General features: G+C 42.5%; 1 protein-coding gene across 8 annotated transcripts in view; it reads right to left on the bottom strand.

Moving 5' to 3' along the window:
- The window catches only part of MYO5A (myosin VA), a 103,929-nt gene that overhangs the window by 72,190 nt on the left and 11,804 nt on the right, over nucleotides 1-19,935 (bottom strand). For all 8 annotated transcript variants that reach the window (XM_080607491.1, XM_080607489.1, XM_080607487.1 and 5 more), the window contains exons 2-4: nucleotides 11,097-11,207; nucleotides 9,447-9,618; nucleotides 2,476-2,620 (exon numbers count right to left, since the gene is read on the bottom strand). In XM_080607491.1, the coding sequence (XP_080463617.1) occupies nucleotides 2,476-2,620; nucleotides 9,447-9,618; nucleotides 11,097-11,207 (428 nt within the window). The remainder of the gene's footprint in view (nucleotides 1-2,475; nucleotides 2,621-9,446; nucleotides 9,619-11,096; nucleotides 11,208-19,935) is intronic.

The following is a 19,935-nucleotide window of genomic DNA, read 5'->3' on the forward strand; positions in this document are numbered from 1 at the left end:
TCCACGCTTATGTAATTTCTCATCATTTGTTTCAAAAAGAAATTTCTACCACACCTTGTTTGTTATTATTTAGGATAGCAGAATTGCTGGAGGGTGCATCTAGAACTGAAGAGCAAGCAATTAAATCAAAAAGGAAAAGCCACAGTGGAAACTCTTGCCAAAATCTCAGCCCTCTGAGTCTACCTCTGATGTCAGAGAAGGAAATAGAAGATAATGCAGATAATGCAGACAGAAATCTTCACTGTACAGGCTTCAGCTAACAAGTGAACAGAATACAGGAAATCCAGGAATTTGAAGTTTCCACATAGGTAAGAGATAAGCCCACTCTAGACAGTGGTTAAAAGCAGCCAGTGGAGAGAGATCACCTTCCAACCAACTCTATTAACCTCTGTTGGTTAACACTAAGAAAAATTCCGGGAATTTGGATTACATCCCTCACTGACATACAATTGCAGGTGTGTACTGTGCCTCAGATGTACAATAGGTCTAACATATTTTTACTTCACTGAGCTTTTAGAGTGACTTGACTAACAATAACCTGTAGAAAAACCGAGATCTAGATTGAAAGAGCCACAATGCAGATATAACTGTCATGACATACCGGTTTTGCCTTTGTATTCCTATACCAGATTGTCTTTTTTTTTTTCCTTAGGAGAAGGAAAGTAAGGGGAGTACCTCTGGCATAGAAACGGTGCAAGCGTACAGTATTCCTGAAACATTGCCTATTTTGCAATTACCCTAAGTCATGAAATGTTGCACTGTACTGTACCACTTTCTTTTCAAACTACCTATTATGTGGGTATCAAGTGAATCATGGTATTCACATACACAACTGACTTCACAACATATGGAACACGCTATTCATTCTAGCACTCATGGGAATTTTTAAGAGAACAGGTAGCTGATTGCGGAGATGAACATTTTATCGTTTTCAACCCATCTTTGCCTTGCATCCCCCTTCTGCAGTAGAGCTTGAGGGCCACTGCAATTAATTCAAAGCTCTTTCACTTTTTTACTTGATTAATTTGCTCATGAGTTTTATTGTCAACAAGGAAAACTGTACCAATAACTTGTAGCTGAACAGTGAGGATAGCAGTGACCATTTTGCTAACCTAAGACGACATAGTACCCTGAAAGACTCTTATGATAGAAACTAGCTATTTCAAAAAGCTTCTCAAATTGGCAGGTTCTTGGGGCAAGAGAGAAGAACAGTTTCTAACAACCACTTTCCTTAAGCTGCAAGTTCATTTTCATGCAATTTTTGAGGAAATGAGGACTTCCTGCACAGCTGTTACAGTGTCCTTAGAGACACTGTTTTGGGGCACTCTCTGTGCAACCAGTCCTGCGCTCCCTCTTAATCCTAGTCAATAACAGTCAAAAGCAGATTACATAGCTGGGACTCTACTGACATGACTAGGAGCCTATGGCATTCTGTCTAGGAGCCTATAGCATGTAGCATTCTGTCCTGGTTTCAGTTAGGACAGAGTTAATTTTCCTCCTAGTAGCTGGTAGGGTGCTATGTTTTGGATTAGGATGAGAAGAGCGCTGATAACATGCTGATGTTTTCATTGTTGCAGAGCAGTGCTTACACCAGGCCAAGGACTTTTCGGCTTCTCGCTCTGTCCTGCCAGCGAGCAGGCTGGGGGTGCAGCAGGAGCTGGGAGGGGACAGACCCAGGACAGCTGACCCAAACTGGCCAAAGGGGTATTCCATACCATCTGACCTCATGCTAAACAATATATAGGGGTGGCTAGCCAGGGTGGGGGGCCGGCTGCTCAGGGATAGGTTGGACATCGGTCAGCGGGTGGTGAGCAATTGCATTGTGCATCACTTGTTTCATACACATTATTAGTAGTAATACTATTATCATTATTATTATTATTGTTATTATCATTTTCCTGTCTTAATAAACTGTCTTTATCTCAACTCACAGGCTTCACTTTCCCGTTTCTCTCCCCTATCCCAGAGAGGGAGGGGGGAGGGTGAGCGAACGGCTGTGTGGTGTTTAGCTGCCGGCCGGGTTAAACCACAACACATTCATAAGCTGGGTGATTTTTCTTTTTCTGTTATCAGTATCATACATAAATATGAAACAGTTAAGAATCTGGCACGTCTCCCTTTAAAAAACCACCAATGATTAAAAAGAATCTCCACAGTTTGCTAATCAAATTAAAACAACATAATCTTATAATACACTGGACTAATTTTAGACCTAAATTCTGAAGAGATCTGTGGTTATTCCTGTTACCTGTCAGCAGCCAGGATCTCCAAGGCATTCATAATGTTTTACTGTTCACTAATGTGAGCAACTTAATCTCTTATGAAATATACTAGAACACTAAAAACTATGTACTAAAAATAGATCTTGCAAACTACTTAATGAGCCATAAATGAAAAGAAGTCTGTTCGCCAGAAATTTTAAATTTTATTCCTTTCAAAAAAACTATGAATTCAAAACTCATGTTGTCTACAAACCTGGCCATCTGCTTATATGCCTCTTCTGCCACTGCAAAGATGTGTGGATCCATATCCCCCATATTTTGGCCGCTGTACGCATTGATGATATCTTCGCCATAGATAGGCAGTTGTTCATATGGATTTATGGCCACTAAGACGATACCTACAAAGGAAATGAAACAAAGAAAGTTATTAATAGTTGATTCAAAACAAAATAAAACAAAAATGGCTTTAGCACCAACTTTTGTTCTAACTTTTCTAAAAATATTAACTATATAAGAATAAGGACTTGATTTATTATTGACTTCAATAGATATTTAGTCTGATCTTAGCTTTGTGTACAAAAAATAGAGTAAGTTTACTTCTACCCTTCTTCAGGGAACACATCGGAAACAGCTTTGTACTTCATCTTGTTGCCTGCCTTTCCTAAAGCTAACATGCATGAAACAACACAACCAGATTCAGTGTGCCCACTCCAAATACAGTCTGCTCAGCACAGTAAATTGATCAATGTGCACTGTATTTCCCGGTATTTTATTGTAAAAGTACCTGTGTTTGTGAATTATAGCTACTACACAGCCTTGATAACCAGAAATTGAATTACATAAAGGGTATTAACCCTTCAAGAGTTATGCTGTGCCCAGGACTAACACCTTCAGTTTTTGTTCCAAGCAACAAAGTAGAGACATGGTGTCATCTGGATGCCAGGAGGTCTCTACCAGCTGGCAGAACAACCTCCTGCCTGGAGGAGGTCTGCACAGCGGCCCTTCTGAAGGGGATCAAAAAACCACACGCATATTAACACAAGGCCAGTACACAGAGGCACAAGGTCAGGTCAGGAAATAAAGTAATTTCACCTCTAGAAGGTACCATGAAGTCCTCACATTATATGTCTGAACATGTAACTACTTATACTTTCCATTTTCTATTTTTTCCATCACAGTTATGCACTTACCTGTCTTTTAAAACCACTCATTACTACATCATTTCTGAATTTGTGCCATCCTTTTGCTCTCCCCACAGAGACTACTTCCAATTCCATTCTCTTTCACAGGAAAACTCAGTCTTACGCCACGCATCTTTCCTATCCACAAAGTGCTTTGGTCCAATTTTCTTTCCTGCGAGAAATGAGGATTTCTCTGCCCACAGGGAAGCTTTGAACAAAGACTACCGATACCCTTCCCTTCTGCAGACTTTACAATCAGTAGGAAACACTTACTTGCTCCATGCAGAAGTGAAAACACTGATCACTGCCCCATAAGACTTGGCTATTCAAGGCAAAACATGCTCTCTTGACAAGGTAATTCATCCTCACCTTGAAGAGGTGAGGAGGGGAAAAAGAGAAACTCTAATTTTAACTGTGGCCATTTTAAAAATAGAATCTCCTCTTATATATGTATTACATGGTGCGTGTGGCTATGTAATGCCTGTAGCAAGCACGCTATAGACACTCCTTGGACAACCCACCCCTGTAATACCCACCCTGAAAGCATTTCCATAGCATTCAACACATTTCTAAATTTACTCAGAGATTCACATGCACATGCGCACACACTTCCTCAGGGCAGATCCCAGCCCTGTGCTCTATGCAGATTAGTGCTGTGATTTCTATCTAAGAGATTTTCCATGCAAAAGCTGGGAGGAGGGAAGCGAAAGAACCTATGATCTGGCTCTGCTGCTGTGAGTATCATCCCATTTTTACATCCTGTCATGTATTTATAAATCAAGCACAAACTAGTAAAAGCATTAGACAATGACAGAAAATTTTTCAAGAAGAGATCTGAGAGACCTTGATCTATTTTCTCAAATATATGGCTAGTTAGATGTCTAGGCACGCCCATCTAACCGAGTCAGTGTTTTTCCATCAGCCATGACTTCACCCAAGTGACTCAGGAACTTCAGTAAAAGTCCCTGTAAAAAAGCATGCCAAGCTGTTAACGCTGTACTGACGAGCCCAAAACTAAAGGGGGGTGCAGGCATAAAGGAGCTCAGTACTGGCAGACTTGAGGAATATTCTCAGTGCAAGGAACGCCTGCACTTTGAAACTGGGAAAAAGCAATTGAAAAGTTGTTTGTTTTTTTGAAGGACCTTGCAGTGCCCATCAGATAACCTGAAAATCAGCAGCTGGGGGGGACTTGGAAGTCGGCCAGTGGTGGCCGGGCTGGGGTGGGTGAACCAGCGGCTCCCCACGCCTGCCCGCCCTGCCCTCACTGGGGCAGAGCTCCAAAGGGGCCCATGGGGCACGGAGCTGCTGTGTCCCTGTGTGCCAGGGACCCAGGCCAGCACAGGAGAGGAGCTGGCAGCCCAGAAGAGCAACCAAACCGGCCGTCCCAGCCTGGTCTACCACCGGCTGATGCTAATTTCCTTGAGCTGCTCGCAGCACAAAGACGGCGTCACAGACGTGGAGGATCAGGATGGGTTGCAAGGCAAAGCCAGGCAGGAGCTCGGTCTGGGACGTCAGAGCTTTCGGTGCCCTGCTGAACACAGGGGAGGCAGAGGTAGGAACCAGGACACCCGGTACAAGAGCAGCCTCCCGGCACGCTCTCCCAAGCACTGCAGAGGACAAGGGAGCGTGGCTGGACACAGCCAGGGCAAGGAAGAGGTGGTGGTGTCCCAGGGCCCCTGCGATGCTGCCAAGAGAATGCCAGGAAATTCGCTGCTATGAACAACACCAGGAAGCACCCTTGGATCCTGCAGGCCCTTTGCCAATACACAGGAATGCTTCCTCCCTTTCCTCTCCTTAGCGGCACTACTGAGCACGCATCCTCAGGATTTCTCAGGCCTGTTTCGGCACTGAACACAAGCCACGTCACGATTCCTAATTTCGCCAACAATGTGCAACTGCTAGGCAAAATAACGAGGACTGAGGCAACTTATTTGCTCTGAGCGCAAGCCGCTGTGATGGCTTCGCAGCATGAGGGATTCAGGGCCACGCTCGGCGCTGAACACCCGGAGGGGCTTTTCTGCGGCAGCCCTCCCGTGGGAGCTGGGCATGCGCGCCTCGCGCAGCTCATTAGCCAGGTCTCTGCTAATTCCCTGGCACTTGCTCTGACACTCGTACCACCCCGATGAGGTTTCTCAGCACTTCTGCACAGTACAGCTTGTTACCAAAGCACACATTGCGTGGTGGCAGTCAGGGAGAGTCCCTGTGGGAGCTGCCGTGCAGTGAGCGATGAGCATTAACCACCCTGGCCTGCTCCACCTCACAGCCCGGCTGCGAGCCGGGATGGACAGGCTCCTAAAGCCTCTCAGGCTTGCAAGTCTAATCCAAGAGACATTTAAAAACCTGTGCAAGACTTCAGACAATTCCCTCCTCCTGCTTTTGGTTACGTTGGCACAAACAACGCCTTGAATTCAAAACTGGCAGCCCCGTGACAAGTCTCCAGCGTATTAAAATCACTTCATTTCAGGAGTGGCTTGTAAAATCAACATGCAACTGCCATCTGGAAATACCCAAAACAAGCGAGGCAGAAATTATGTGCTTTCTATGGAACTTTAAATCAGTCTATCTTACAAGACTATAATCCAGAATAATTTATATATAATTTCTCTTTATCTCTACTAAATCGCATGGCTGTTTTTATAACAAACATCATGGCCCTTCCCACATCGCGTGTGTTTTCATTCCTACAGTTACATTAAATTGAACTCTGGCTACTCTTCTTGCCATTCTTCTTACATATACCTCAATTAAGGGTAGCCAATTTTTTCATTTTCAATGTATTCACCCATCTGTGGGTAAACTGCATATTATTGCAAATAATTTATTAATTTAAAGTTTGCTGTCCTTTATAAAAGGCAGTATTTTTTACATCTGAACTAATCAGCAGTTTTCACTGAGTTTTGATCATAGCCATAGCAGTTTTTCCATATAAACATTCAATTCTTCCTTTGTAACCTTTCAATTTCCTTCAGTAACTCTTCATTTCACGTTCTCAACAGTAAAATAAAACTGTAAATCACCTCTGGATTTCTGGTGACAGGTTGCTCTGTTAAGAAATCAGGAGTTCTTCAATTAAAAAGTCTGGGTTACCTCAAAGTGAAATTTTCCAGAATTTAATACCATTTGACATAGTACACTACTGAAAGAATAGTTGAATTAATTTCTAGGGCTGTAGAAATTCATCCATCCCAGATCTAGTTCTGCTGGTTAAGAGCAATGTTACCATAATTCTCTTGGTAGATTAAAGGATTTTTTAATCTCCTTCAGGCTAAATCAACTGGGTTAGCTCAAACCATCTTCAGCGGGTATTTAAACTAACTTGGCTAACGTCTGAATCAGATTAAGAAGGCAGATACAGCTCCTTCCACGGACAAAGCTCTAAGGCAATAATCTTTTGCAGAGGGGAAGCAGCACATACTTAGGACAGAAACTGATAGCGGTTTGCAAGGTGCGTGTCCGTGACCAAAGCACCAGGTTTTTAGAGGCTAACTCACCAACTTCATTTTACTTAGCCTGTAATGTAACATACATATGCCTACCATCCAAGATAACAAATGCAGAGCACACTCTTTGGTTCAGTCAGTGTCCAACCTCAGTCACCTGCACCGTGGCCACCTGAAACTGCCACAGTGCCCAGTCCTCATGTTTCTAATTCACGCAGCATGCATTTCCCAGAAGTGTTGCTTTGTGCTGGTAAGCACGAAGGCTGATCGAGCTCAGCAATCCCATATCACCAAACTCCACAAGCTGCTAAAGGCCTTCCAGACATAGGAGAAACTGTAAAAAATCAGCCAAACCCACAACTAAAGTAGCACTAGGAAAAACATGAAATCAACAAGTTTTCCCAAACAGCAAAACAAAACCAGCTGACAACACACTTCATTTGAAAACCTCTTAAAGATGTTAAACACAATCCGTATTTAGAAGCAAACACAACACAAACCGGGCAGGCTGTCTCACAGTATGGGCATGGCACTTGCAGGCATGGAACCACTAAACTCATAAATTGGAAACTATTTACAAGCTCAGGCCATGAGACTCTGGTTACACAAAAGCCCTTTCACTGAATGCTCCCCCATCAGGAGCTTTACACTGGGGCACTAGGGACAGAAACATGGGCTGTGTCCAAGCTCAGGGATTAAATCACACACCCTTAGCAGGGGCTGCCCAGAGGAGCTGTGGTGTCTCCACCATTGGAGGTGCTCAAGTACTCTTTGGTCAAAGCCCTGAGCAACCCCACCTCGTCAGACCTGCTTTAAGTAGGGAGCTTCACTTCCAGAGGTCCCGTCCAACCTCAGTCATTCTGTGCCTCTGGCCACGCGCTGACCGCGTGAGGGATGAGGTGTGGGTCCCACACCTTGGGAACGAAGGCTGGTTGCAAGCAGAGGGAGGCGAAGTCTGATTCAGGCCCCCATGGTCTGGACACTGCTGAGAGCAGGACTGGGAGCAGATGTGCTCTGCTGAGCGCCCACAGATTAGGAATGGCCAGCAGGACATTAATGTCTGCACTGTGCCCATTGTGAGGAGCTGAACGTGCCGATTACCTTATCCCTCCATACCCATCAGCACTGGAGAGCTGTACCAGCGACCAGAACAGGGAAAAACTGACACTTGGCACATTCCACCTGAAGACCAGGACAGGACATGGCTTTCAGCTGCAAAATACAAGTTTCTACTTCTGATACCTGCAGCCAGGATTCACTGATATCTGCCGAAGGCCATCTTGCAACATGACTTCCACAGCCTGCTCTACAGTCTGCAGAGCGGCACAAAGTACAATGGAATTACAAATAGCAAATCTAACGTATGATGGCACCAAGAAGGCTCAATATCCTCTGGCACGCCATAGCAAGAATGGGGACTGTCCTACAAAAGTCTGATTAGAAACGAAGTTAAACTGTGTATTTAAAAAGAAATCAAGGGGCATGTTTTCTGCTGGCATAAACTGGGCTATGATGAATACACACATGGTAATTTGACTACGTGTACTGGAAGAATGTGTCTTTGTTTTAATCAGACAATTACAAGAAGGAAATTTCCAGTATCTGGTTTCCAGAAATCACATCATTATATTATGTTTTGTTTTACTCAGCTTAAATGTAAAAAAAATATTAAAAAACTGAAAAATATCTAATGACTTAAACTGTTCCTTATGCACTAGCACAATATCCAAAATAAAGATAAATAAAGAAATATTTGATAAAATAACAGATTTTATATATTGAAAGGGTATATGAAAAGTTCAAAATGTGTTCTGACTAAACACTACGATTTAAAAGAAACACATGTGCACACAGAAATGAGCTCAGAAGCATGAAATCTAAACCTTAAGCTTGAAATACCTCAAAAAGTGCCCTTAAAACAGACAACTCAGCTGTAATTTTGTACCTATGATGAAGTAATCATTAAAGTAACTTCTCCCCACTTTGGTTACCTGAAAATATCACAGGCAATTACAGCATCAAGTAACCTCTACTGTGAGTTAAACGGTATTTTTAAAACCAACATTGTTCATGATTCTGAACAGACAGGCAATGGCTCGTGCACTGTTACAAATTCACTTGCATAGTTCCACTGATTGGAAAACATGAAAAGGAAAATAAACTGGTATCTTCTGTACATAGAAACAGGTGCTCAATACGGATGGAGGCAATCAAACGGAGGAAGCAATGAATCCATCAAACAGCCCGGCTAACCTCCTACATTTGCAGTGTGTGAAGCTCTCCTCCAGCCAATGCCGACCTAAGCATGTCTAAGGGGAACAACGATTAGCAAGTAATCCCATGGGCAAGCTAAGATTGCTGAATACACATTTTATAAACAGTGTCCATTGGGAAGCTAGAGGGACATAAAGCGAAGTCAATTTTCTCTGAGCCTTAATACTTTCAAGCTGACTTGATGCACTTAGTGACCACAAACACAGGGACTTTCAGAGGAATAGCCCAACTTGGCCTACCATTAAGTTAAAAGCACATATATCAATAATCAAGTTTTCCTGTCTAGTGCATTCAGTGTGAAGATTATACTATAAAATGACAGTACTTGCCACAATAGGTATAAATGAGCTTAGAGTCTATAAATCGAACTTTGAGGTTGTGTAAAACAGCAGGTTCGTGGAGATAACTGAGTGCTGTGAGGTCATTTTCACCAACAAGTATGTCAGGGTTTCGCAAGGGCGGGAGTTCCTTGGTCTTCGGATCAAGGCAATATTCTAGGTCCTGAAAATCAAATGGAAACACGTGTTGAAAGAACTGGTGTTTAGGTTTCCTCATTCAATACCTCCAACTATTTTTTTCCCAGCAAAACATTCATAAGTTATAAAAGCACAAAACAAGATTCAAATTATCTTGAGTTAGCAGGCTGTTATTGAAAAATGTCATTAAAATTTTTCCAAAAGGGTTTTCTGTATTCAACAGGCAACAATAAAGGTATATCATCTTCTCAAACTATTACTTAAAGAAATCCCTTGCTTTTTCTGCCATATCTTTTTATTAAATAAGCTGAAATATTGTATCATAAATCTAATTAGTTTTTCATATTATTTTACTCTTGAGTGGGACAGAGGAGATAAATTTCCATCAGTCTATAGCCAGCTTCATACACACTAATATGACACAAGAATGTTGACAGAGCGCTATGAAAAACGTAACCTGAAAAAAAATGCAACCTACAATTTATGCAGATATAAATTAATCTCTAACATAGAGCTTTAATTGCATCTGTCTCTAGAGGCAACAACACCTTATTTACCTGACATTTTCTTGTACCAACGTAATGTGTCTTAACTAGCAAACACCCTCATTCTACTACATGCAGTGTGAAATGTGCAACATCAAAGCATGGCCTGGAATATAGGGGGGAGCAAAATTACTTTTGTCAGATTGAACAGGTTTGCTCAGTTTGCCGTATGAGATGTGAGCAAGTCAAAGAATGAAAATTCATTCAAGTAAAATATTTTATTCATAAGCTATTCTATAAATATAATCTGCTCATTTCACTTAATTGCTATGTAGACCTCTACCTGAAAGTAGGATCTAAGTTGCTCACTGGTAAGAAGAAAAGAAATTGAAAATAAATGCGTGACCTTCTGCAGTAGATCTTTATTTTCTATGAGAAGACCTGAGGGATCACTTTCATTATATATTAATATTAAATAACCATTTAAACAGCATAAGAAAAAATTAACAGGCATTAACTGCAAGGATGTGATCATTTCGTAGAGATGTTGTCATTTCTGTACACAGTATACAGCATTATTTTGGCAATGCTCTTAATCCTAACTCCATTCTAACATTATTAACCTTCTTGTGACTATGCTCAACTTAAAAGTCACGTTTTTTTCTCTGCAACACTGTTCTCCTCGCAGTCCACTGGAATATCAAACCAGAGTTACAGCTTTAACGGCATAAGTAGAAAAAGTGATGTAACTGAATGTAACAGGCAGCTGGATAAAACCAACGTTTTAATCTTACTTATTTTTAAAAATCAGGCAAAATGGAATTATGTAATTATAATTTACAGGAACTATGGAAAAATAAGTTGTCACACAAAAAGTACTCCTCAAAGTCTGTGGACAAGGATAATTGCGCATATATAAATACGGATATAGTTTAACAATATAGCTTCCTGTGTTAGACACATCAGTCTCTTGTCAAGAGCAAGAATGATCAGCTTATGATTTAACATACAGATCTACCTTGCCCTCTTCAAGTCGAAGCTGAAGAACTTTATCTCCAGGTTTATAATCTTTGAGAAGTTCTGCTGACTTCCAGACTTCCTCTGGATCAGGGATCCAAACCCTGGCATACTGCAATATTAAAAAAACAGCAAAAGATTAGTGACTTCTTTCTGTAACATAGTTAAATCATCATCAACATATATTACATGCCAAAACCTTTTTTCCTTTTCTTTTTTAAATGCATGTTTAGCATTATGTTTAGCAGCCAAACCTATAAGCAAGACACGAGTTAATTAGCACATCTGAGGTGAACTAGTTTTCTATTGACACAGGGCTACACAAGCTTAATTTTATTGCCTACGCAGAAAGGAAAAGGCATTTCTCTGGCACAAGAATGTTCCAAGATGCACATTCAATGCTGAAAATCTACAAACCAAACCATCTGTGTTTTGAGAGAGGTCAAAAACCTGGCTACTAAAAAAATCACTTAAGAGTAACTCTTCTGAGCCGATTCTAACTGCATTTGCAATATAACATCACGCAGCAACATTTATTATTATGAGAACACTTTGCCACATCTGAGTTAATTCATGCGAAGCTACTTAATATAGAGTATTAAAAACTCCCTTGTAGTTGCAAAGAGGGCAAGTTTAAAATGGATTGTCTCCAGAACGCCAGAAGAAAAAACTGAAAGGATTTGGTTGAAAAGGCCTCCAAAATAATAGAGAAGAAAAGCCTAATTCCAGTTATGACCATTTCCACCCAAGCCAAAGGTACAGACTGGATCTCTGTCAGGCTCTCAAAGTGTAACACGTCTGCCAACCTTGTGTGATTGCCTGCCTGCCACTGGTACATCATGGGAATGTCACCAGGAAGAAGGGTGGCTCGTGTGGGGGGGTTTGGTTTGGTGTGAACTGAACTGAATGACCCCTAGAGACAGTTAGGTTCAGAGGTACCGCCACTGAGCCGCTGCCCATTCCACTCTAACTGCACACACACACAGACTAAAAACATTTCTCTTCCTTGAACCCACAGGAACGCCAGCGAGGGTAAACCCCCCAATTCTGACATCAACTGTTGCAGTACTTCCCAGTTCACTTCTGATAAAGTATGAAGAACCTCCCAAAGACTTTTAAATAAAGTCCTGAAAATGGTTCAAATGGTTCTGAGCATTAGATATTTGTCAACAGCATGAAAAGGCTATTATTTACCATTTTAAAACAAAAGCAGACCCATGCCAAGCATGAGCTAAGGTGATGGAAACCAGCTACACATCTCCACACAATTCAGCTGCTTTGTGGCAGATGCAGTTAAACTTCATTCATAAATGTATCCCAGAACAAACATGCACCTTGTTTTCACAAACTGAGATTATTCATATTTTTAAAGGAGTGAAGCCAGTTATAATGGTTATGTCATGTTCAAGAACCAGTTAAAAGTGTATGGAAACCATATCATTACTTCTACAGTTGCACATAAATGCAAATAGGTACATATGAAAAGAGTTCTTGCGTAACACTAGTAAAAGGCTACGGCATTTTTAATACATGAAAGCTTCTTATCTGATGCTCTTGTAATGCTTGGAGAGCACCGAGATCTCCCCACACCCATTACCTTTGCAAACAACAACACTGCTTGGCTTTATAGGAGCAGTCCTGTTGCAAAACACTCTCGAGCATGAATCCAAAGAAAAAGGGCAGAGAACCAGAGGCAGGGCAACAGCAGCTGATGCTTCCCTTCTCCGGCTGGGAAGCCAGCGCTGCAGAAGGAACGTGCCCCTCCTGAGAGCCCCAGCTGGGCTGCAGCTCCTGCTGCACGGACGTAAGGCCCCGAAGCCAGGCCCAGGCCCAGGGGGCTTTCGGGGGGTATGCGCAGATGCAGGACTCGCAGGGAGGCTGGAGCTGCGCTCCTCAGGTCCTGCTCAGCCTCGGCTGCTAGCTGGCAGCCTCAATTCGTGAGGTACGTGCTGAAACATCAGCTGGGACTTCTCTGTCCACTTCAACCTCCAGGTAGAGAAAACAGAACGCCCCTGCCAGATGAGTAAAACCAAGTAGCTTTCTGACAAAGGCTTGCAGTTCTTTTCCCTGCTGTGTCCAGATAAGTCAGTCACCTGATTTTAGAGGGGTCCTGAAGGAGAGCGGGCACAGAGATCTTGTCCAGATTGTACCAGTGCAAAATAAAAAGAATTCCTATCGCGTGACTAGGTAACATGCAAACAGCAAAATCTGAGCATCCTTGGGGGCTGGACAGGACCTGCAACCAACCTCACCATCGCTGGCCGTGAGGGCAGCCGGCAAGGGGCCAGGGCACAGCGAAAGGCAGGCCTTCTGCTGGGCCCTGCACTCGCTCTGCAGAGACGGCTCCTGCCGCTGCCACCTGGAAGCAATGAGTATGAGAACCTTTCAAAAGAAAACCAAACCCACAATAAATGAAAATATAAAGTTATCAGAAGCTAAAGGTACCAGAGAAGTATGGCGCTTTGGTAACCCAATTCTCTCTACTGAGTGAAAGGAGAAAAACAATGAAATAAAGAATTGAAACTTTACTTTCATTGTTTCCACTACAAAATGTCTTCTCTCCTTTCCACTTGTTTTTTTAAACACAGCATTCCCTAATACACGAAATGCCCTAAATACACATACATCCAAACTTATCCAAACGCACCTATTTGCAGAACTCTTCTTTTTTGAAATTGAGAATCAAAAGCCTGACAGAAGCTGGGCAAGTTTCTCGGTTTAACACAGAAGATGCTACTGTAGCAGAGACAGCTGAAGACAAAAGGCGTACGTATCACACTTTGCCCAGTTTTTATGACTTTTGTTTTTCCTCAGCTAAAGCAGCAGTTCCCCATCTTCAGTATTTGTGATGGGATGCTGCTTCCCTCTCATCACAGGAATTAATAGAAAGCAAAGGAAAGGTAATACAAAAGAGGAAAGCTTTTAAATGCTGTCTAGCCAGAAGGCCGGCAGGCTGGTTTCCTCTGGGCTGTACCAAGATTACTGATGTTAAAAAGCCAGCAGCCTTGTAAGACACAAATTTTGTTAACTTCAGGCAGCAAATGTCACACGGCAGTTTCTAATTATGTGATCTATGCCAGGATGAAATAGGCACCTTTAATTTATTCAGCTGAAACTGTGTATTTTCTACTGTCTACAGAAGGGAAAAAAGAGAAAGCAGAAAACAGATCTCCATAGAAACTGGGTTACTAGAGACAGCTGAATCTTCCGCATGACACAACCTCACAGATATTAAAGTCATCCTGAGAGCGCTAAGCTGTAGCTTTTCATCTGTAGCATCACTGCCTAGCCTTAAATCCCTGCCAAAGAAAGCACCTGGTAAAAAGAACAGGTGGGAGGAAAGAGAAAGATGTTCCTAATTATAAGCACTGAATCATTTCACAACACTCCCACCTCATTAATTTAGCAGAATGATTTGCAAAATCAGATTTTCATTCTATCTTCTTTTATATAATCAGTTGATGTTAAAAACCCGTTGCTTTACAGCCTTTGATGGGATCCAACTCTAAGCAGAAAACGAACTATCACTGGTATAAACAGGAACAAGGGGCTCTCTTGAGAAGTGCCTTACTCTTTGATGTCTAATATCCACCCTTTTTTACTAATACGTAAGATCAAGTTTATGACTATGTGAAAATAAGACTAAAATATGATAAACTTCTAGAGATGCTGAATTACAAATCAGTCTTCTAAAAAGGAGAGGAAATTCTAGCCTAAAATAGCACTGAAATTTACAATAGAAACTACAGCAAGAATCAAGTGAGCTTTACTGAAATTGTGCCTGATGATGGCCACCAAATATATTACCCTCCGTAACATTTCAATACAAATTTCAAACCACCAGAACAGAACTGCTGATAGGGGTGATAACGGTATGACTGACTCAAGGAAAGACAGTGAACGAAACTTCAGGTAAATACTGCTACCATTCAGTCGGCAGTGGCCATCGACCAACAGCTGGGTGTTAATGCAGCTGCGCTGTCTCTGAACAAGCTTAGGAGGGGCTCAGAGTGAACACAAGGCGCACAGACAAGACAGCCTTGAATTCAGGACGAAAAGGAAATAACCAAATGCATATGAACAGGGTTATTTCAAAATTCAGTTTCTTGCCTACAGTCTGTTCCAGCCTCAGCAGAGTGATGTGAAACACCATCACCCCATCACCTCCGAAGTCAGGCCAAGTACAGAACTGCCGGGCTGCGCTCTGGGAAGGGCAACGCGGGCTGCGGAAAGGCAATACTCAGTGACAGCGATGTAATTGCTCAGAAGAATTCACAGCAGAAAGAAAAGACAGGACAATGGTTTCATTTCTCACTGGCGGCTCAGAGAGCTTGCTGTATTATCATAATTTCATATAATAAGAAAATATAATAGAAAATTTCAGTGTTCTCTCATACCTCATGATTTCATCTTAGATCACATGAAGAAATCAGCAGACTATAACAATTATCTATCAAATGAGACCATATGACTCACAAAGCTTCTCTTCTGAAATATTAACCTCTTGAAGTACTAATTGACATTGCTGACAGAACGGAGTTAGACATGCGAGCGGCTCAGCATTCGCTTCAGCAATCAAATAGTTCTCCACTTCCATTGCATAATCACAATTATAGCAGGAGATACAGCTCTTCATCCAGCTTAACAGCTCTTTTGATATGGACTGAAAGAGTTCACAAACGATCCATATCCTAACAAAAACAAACAAACTAACAAACAAAAAAACAGAAAAATTCAACTCAACAAAGCTGTCCCTAGGTTCTTGGCAAGACCTGCCCGTACATGTGAGCTCATATGACTTGCACTTTAGCAAAGACAACCTAGTTATTCACTTACAGACAGCCTCAAAACCCACAGTCTTTCAGGTGTTAATCAAGAAAACCTTAGGACAGACACTGCTTCTCTCTCCTTCAAAAATGACCTTATTTTTGCGTAGCAATAAAGCAGTTCGTTAATGTCTGGATCAAAGACAGACCGTCAATTTTGGCGGCACTAGCTGAAGCAGCTGACAGAACAGCAACAGCTGGCCAAAGTCAAAATTTGACCAAAATCATTCAGTGTGAACCTGTTACTGACTCTGAACATGGCCACCTGGAGAGAACAGTCTGCATTATTATGATTGAAAAAGGAAAACTGCTTGTTAGTGCGGCATAACTACAAGCCAGAGTACAAACCTGTGATAAATTGTGCAAAATGGTTCAACTTATCTATGAAAAACGCTCGCTTGTGAGAAAAGGATCTCCTCAACTGTGTGATTTCCTTGGATAGGATTGTTCTGAAAACATGATTTGATGCTATTGGAATAATATGCTTTCAGCTTATATTGTCTCCTAGTCTCTGCTCACAATGCCACCACCACTGATGGTAAATCAGAGCCTAGAAAAACTTAAAACAGGAAAGCTTTATCTTTTGTGCAGGCAGACGCACGTCCAGGTGAGCTTAACCACAAGCCTGAACTTGACCAGCCTGGATCCCATCCAGAGATCCTGATCGTAACACAAGAGGCGGCAGCAGGTCACAGTTCTTCCAGTGCTGAAGCCAGTCCGATTTCTGTCAGTCCTCCCATGTGGAGACAGTCCCAAGGAAGCACTGCATTCCTCGGAACAAACGTTGCTGCTGGTTGCAGTTTGAAAAGAAAGACAAGACTTTACCCTCCTTTTATAAAAACGGCAAGTAACCAGGAAGGATCAGAAAGCAGCCAAAGACACTGCTTCCACAACAAGCAGGCTGCAAGACCTCTGAGAAACTCAGCTAAATTCTTGTTATGACCTGAGGGAAAGAGCATAATTAACTTTGCAAAAAAAAAAAAATCAAAACAAAAATTATTGATTTTTGTAACAGTAGTAGCATTCTTTTGGAATGGAGTGTATTCTCTGGCTTGTTGCTCAGCAACAACCATTTATATACCTCCTGTACAGTTTAAGACTTGGTATTTAAAAAGAATTAATTTGAGAAGATATGAATATGATATATAGTGGGGTGAACATCTGTGACAATTTGTATTCATGCTTTATCAGACAAATAATCTCACATAAGTTGTTTTTCTAATAGGAAGATTAAAAGCCCAACGATATCGCATAAATCTCTGACTCATAGGACGAGAAATTTCAATCCCCATGTTCCCCAAACTTTTCAGCTATTATTAAGAACTGCTGTTCCTTAGACCTGCTGAACTCTGCAGGTACCTTGAATAATATCCAATCAATTTTCTTTTGCACCTAAAATGTACTTTGCATTTTGTGAAGGGTTGAAGAAAGAGAACTCGGCTGAACACTTCTGCCAGCAGCTTCTGCAGTTCCCTCCCTAGGCTCGCCAGGAAAACAAGCAGTCCTGCTGCTTCTTCACTGCCTTAACGCTGGAAAACCAGCACCTCTCTCTCAAACCTCACTACCCTCACATTGTGCTTAGTTATGATAATAACAAATAAAGAGAGTTTTTAGACTTTATTAATTATATAGTTTATTGGATTTTGCTGCTCTATCCTTACAAGACCCATAAATTAAATGAATCAGATGGTCAAGTCTCATTTGTACCTTATCGTGTAGCTTGTTTACAACATTTAGTATAAAAGAGCCTTTCATATAACCACGGACTGCTAAACTGGTAAATTCAGTTGTCCAGAAGAATCATTCAGACCAGCAGCTTCTTCTACAAATAGCAACGTAAAACATTTTAAGACCAATTTCAAGATGCAGAATTGTGAGAAAATGTGTCTTTGAACTGCAGTAGCCTGAAGCCTCCTTCCACAGAACGACTGTGCTGATATCTTGAAATACTCTTAGATAGAGCTTCCACTGAACTTCCTGGATCAGCAACATCTTCAGCAGTTACATAAGCAGAACCACGAAGGGGACAGAAAGGCAACGCACAGAGCCACCGGAGAACACGGGACCCGGGGAACCAGGAGGGCAGAGGGCAGGCCCCAGGGCCCACAGACAACTCACCAGCTCGACTCTTGATGTGGGTGCGGGCAGCGATACACAAACTTACCCTGAGATAGACAAGTAGGAAACGAGTCACGAACAACAACAAATTACGCCACCAAATGCTTCAGTCGTTTAACCAGGACTCAGAGTTAACTCAATGCTGTTACAGGACGAGCGCAGAGACAGACCTCAAGGGGCACCAAAATTCTGACACTGCTGAGGGGAGCTCCTGTACTGCTACCTAAAAGTTCACACAGTTTCACACTGGAACACAGCTGACACAGACAAGGCCTGGGTACTGCCTTCTCCACTGACAAGTAGAAGCCTGCCACGGGAAGTCAGGGGTTCTCCCCACTAAGAACTGCAAATGAAGAGTAAGCTCATGAGAGCTGAGCAGCATGGCCATGAAACCAATAAATACAAGAGGTCTCCAGAGCAGGAAGTCGTACATTTATTTTTAACTATCACTGTCACTGCAGAGATGAATTTAAGAAAAAATAACCTAACCGTTGGAGCACATAAACCGAGCCCGGCAGCGTGGTGCACCTCTCTGCAGAGCTAACCAGCCAGGCAGGCTCTCCTCAGGTTGCTCCAGGTGAAACCTGACTGAAACACGTACCCGTGGCTGCACGTACAGGTGCAGTGCTTCTGCCCACACCTCCCTCTGCTCCTGACAACCACCGCCAGCCAGCAGCCTCGGCCACACAGCGACTCTGATGGCGTTCAGGCGCAGCTGGGACCCGGAGGAGAGGAGACAACGGGCAGTGCCGGCCCCACTGCCAGCTGAGCCTGTGGCCACCGCCTCTGAGGGATGAGTGCTCCGGCAACCCGCAGCCATCAACGGCCAGCTACAGCAATTAGTTCTAACGAAAGCCAGGTATCAGCCTATGCTGAGGTGCAACTGGTGTCGTAGCACGCTGCTAACCCCCTCTGAGTGGCCTAACAGCCTGGTGAGACCAGGGGTGCCTGCACACAGCAGCACGGCCCAGCACGGGCACAGCGAGCAGTACCACAGGAGCAGGGTGGTATTCAAAGGACAGCTGAGGTCTCAGGGCCTACCAGCATCCTACGAAGAATTGCTATGGGACGAATTACAACTAGTTGTCTTTAGCCATTGGGAAAACATCCACTGACTTACACTGATGGGAAACTTCACTTTACTTTGAAGTGATTAAAAAAAAAAAAAAAAGCTAAATCCCAAACGCAGCGTATATATACATGCTGCTACAGGCAAATCTGGTCAGCAAACATAAACATAAAAGTTTTTTTTTTCCCGTTTCTTTAAATACTAAAATTATTAGTAATCTTTCTACTGAAATTCAGAGAAAGTGATCGCCGTGGAAATCCACACACTGGGAGTGACATCAAAGCCAGAAAACCTAGCATTTTACTTTGCACTGTTAAACCTATCAAAGAACAGTTACATTTCTGGGTTAGACTTGATATGGCCCTGAAAAATAGGATTTGAAGAGTTAACACCCACAGAATGAACTTCACGTGAATTTTCTTTAAAAACATGACTTTCTACATTTTATGTTGACTGTACTTGACCTTCTCTTTAAAATGCCTTAGAGACAGATTTGGTTTGTAATTACTCGTTATCATACCACACAATATTTTATCTATCAAACTGTTGCCAATTCAAACAACGCTCTAAGGCGCTGCTTGCAGTATCAGCCTTTGCCAGCTCCTGTTCCATTTCGCAGCTCCCCTTCCACACCTGGTTCTCCAACCCTCCATGAGAGCCATCTCCAGCCAGCTGCTGCTAACATCTGTTATTCTGTGAAGTATTTCGCATGCGATGCCAGTAGCGCACAGCTGAAAACCACCGCACATCTAAGGGAAGTCACATGCAATGCTGTTTCAGGACATTACAACTCCGACCACCTTTCCCACTAGGCTTAACTAAGGCTG

This window comes from Anser brachyrhynchus, assembly GCF_964034855.1.
Source record: "Anser brachyrhynchus genome assembly, chromosome: 11".
In the NCBI taxonomy this organism is placed as follows: domain Eukaryota; kingdom Metazoa; phylum Chordata; class Aves; order Anseriformes; family Anatidae; genus Anser; species Anser brachyrhynchus.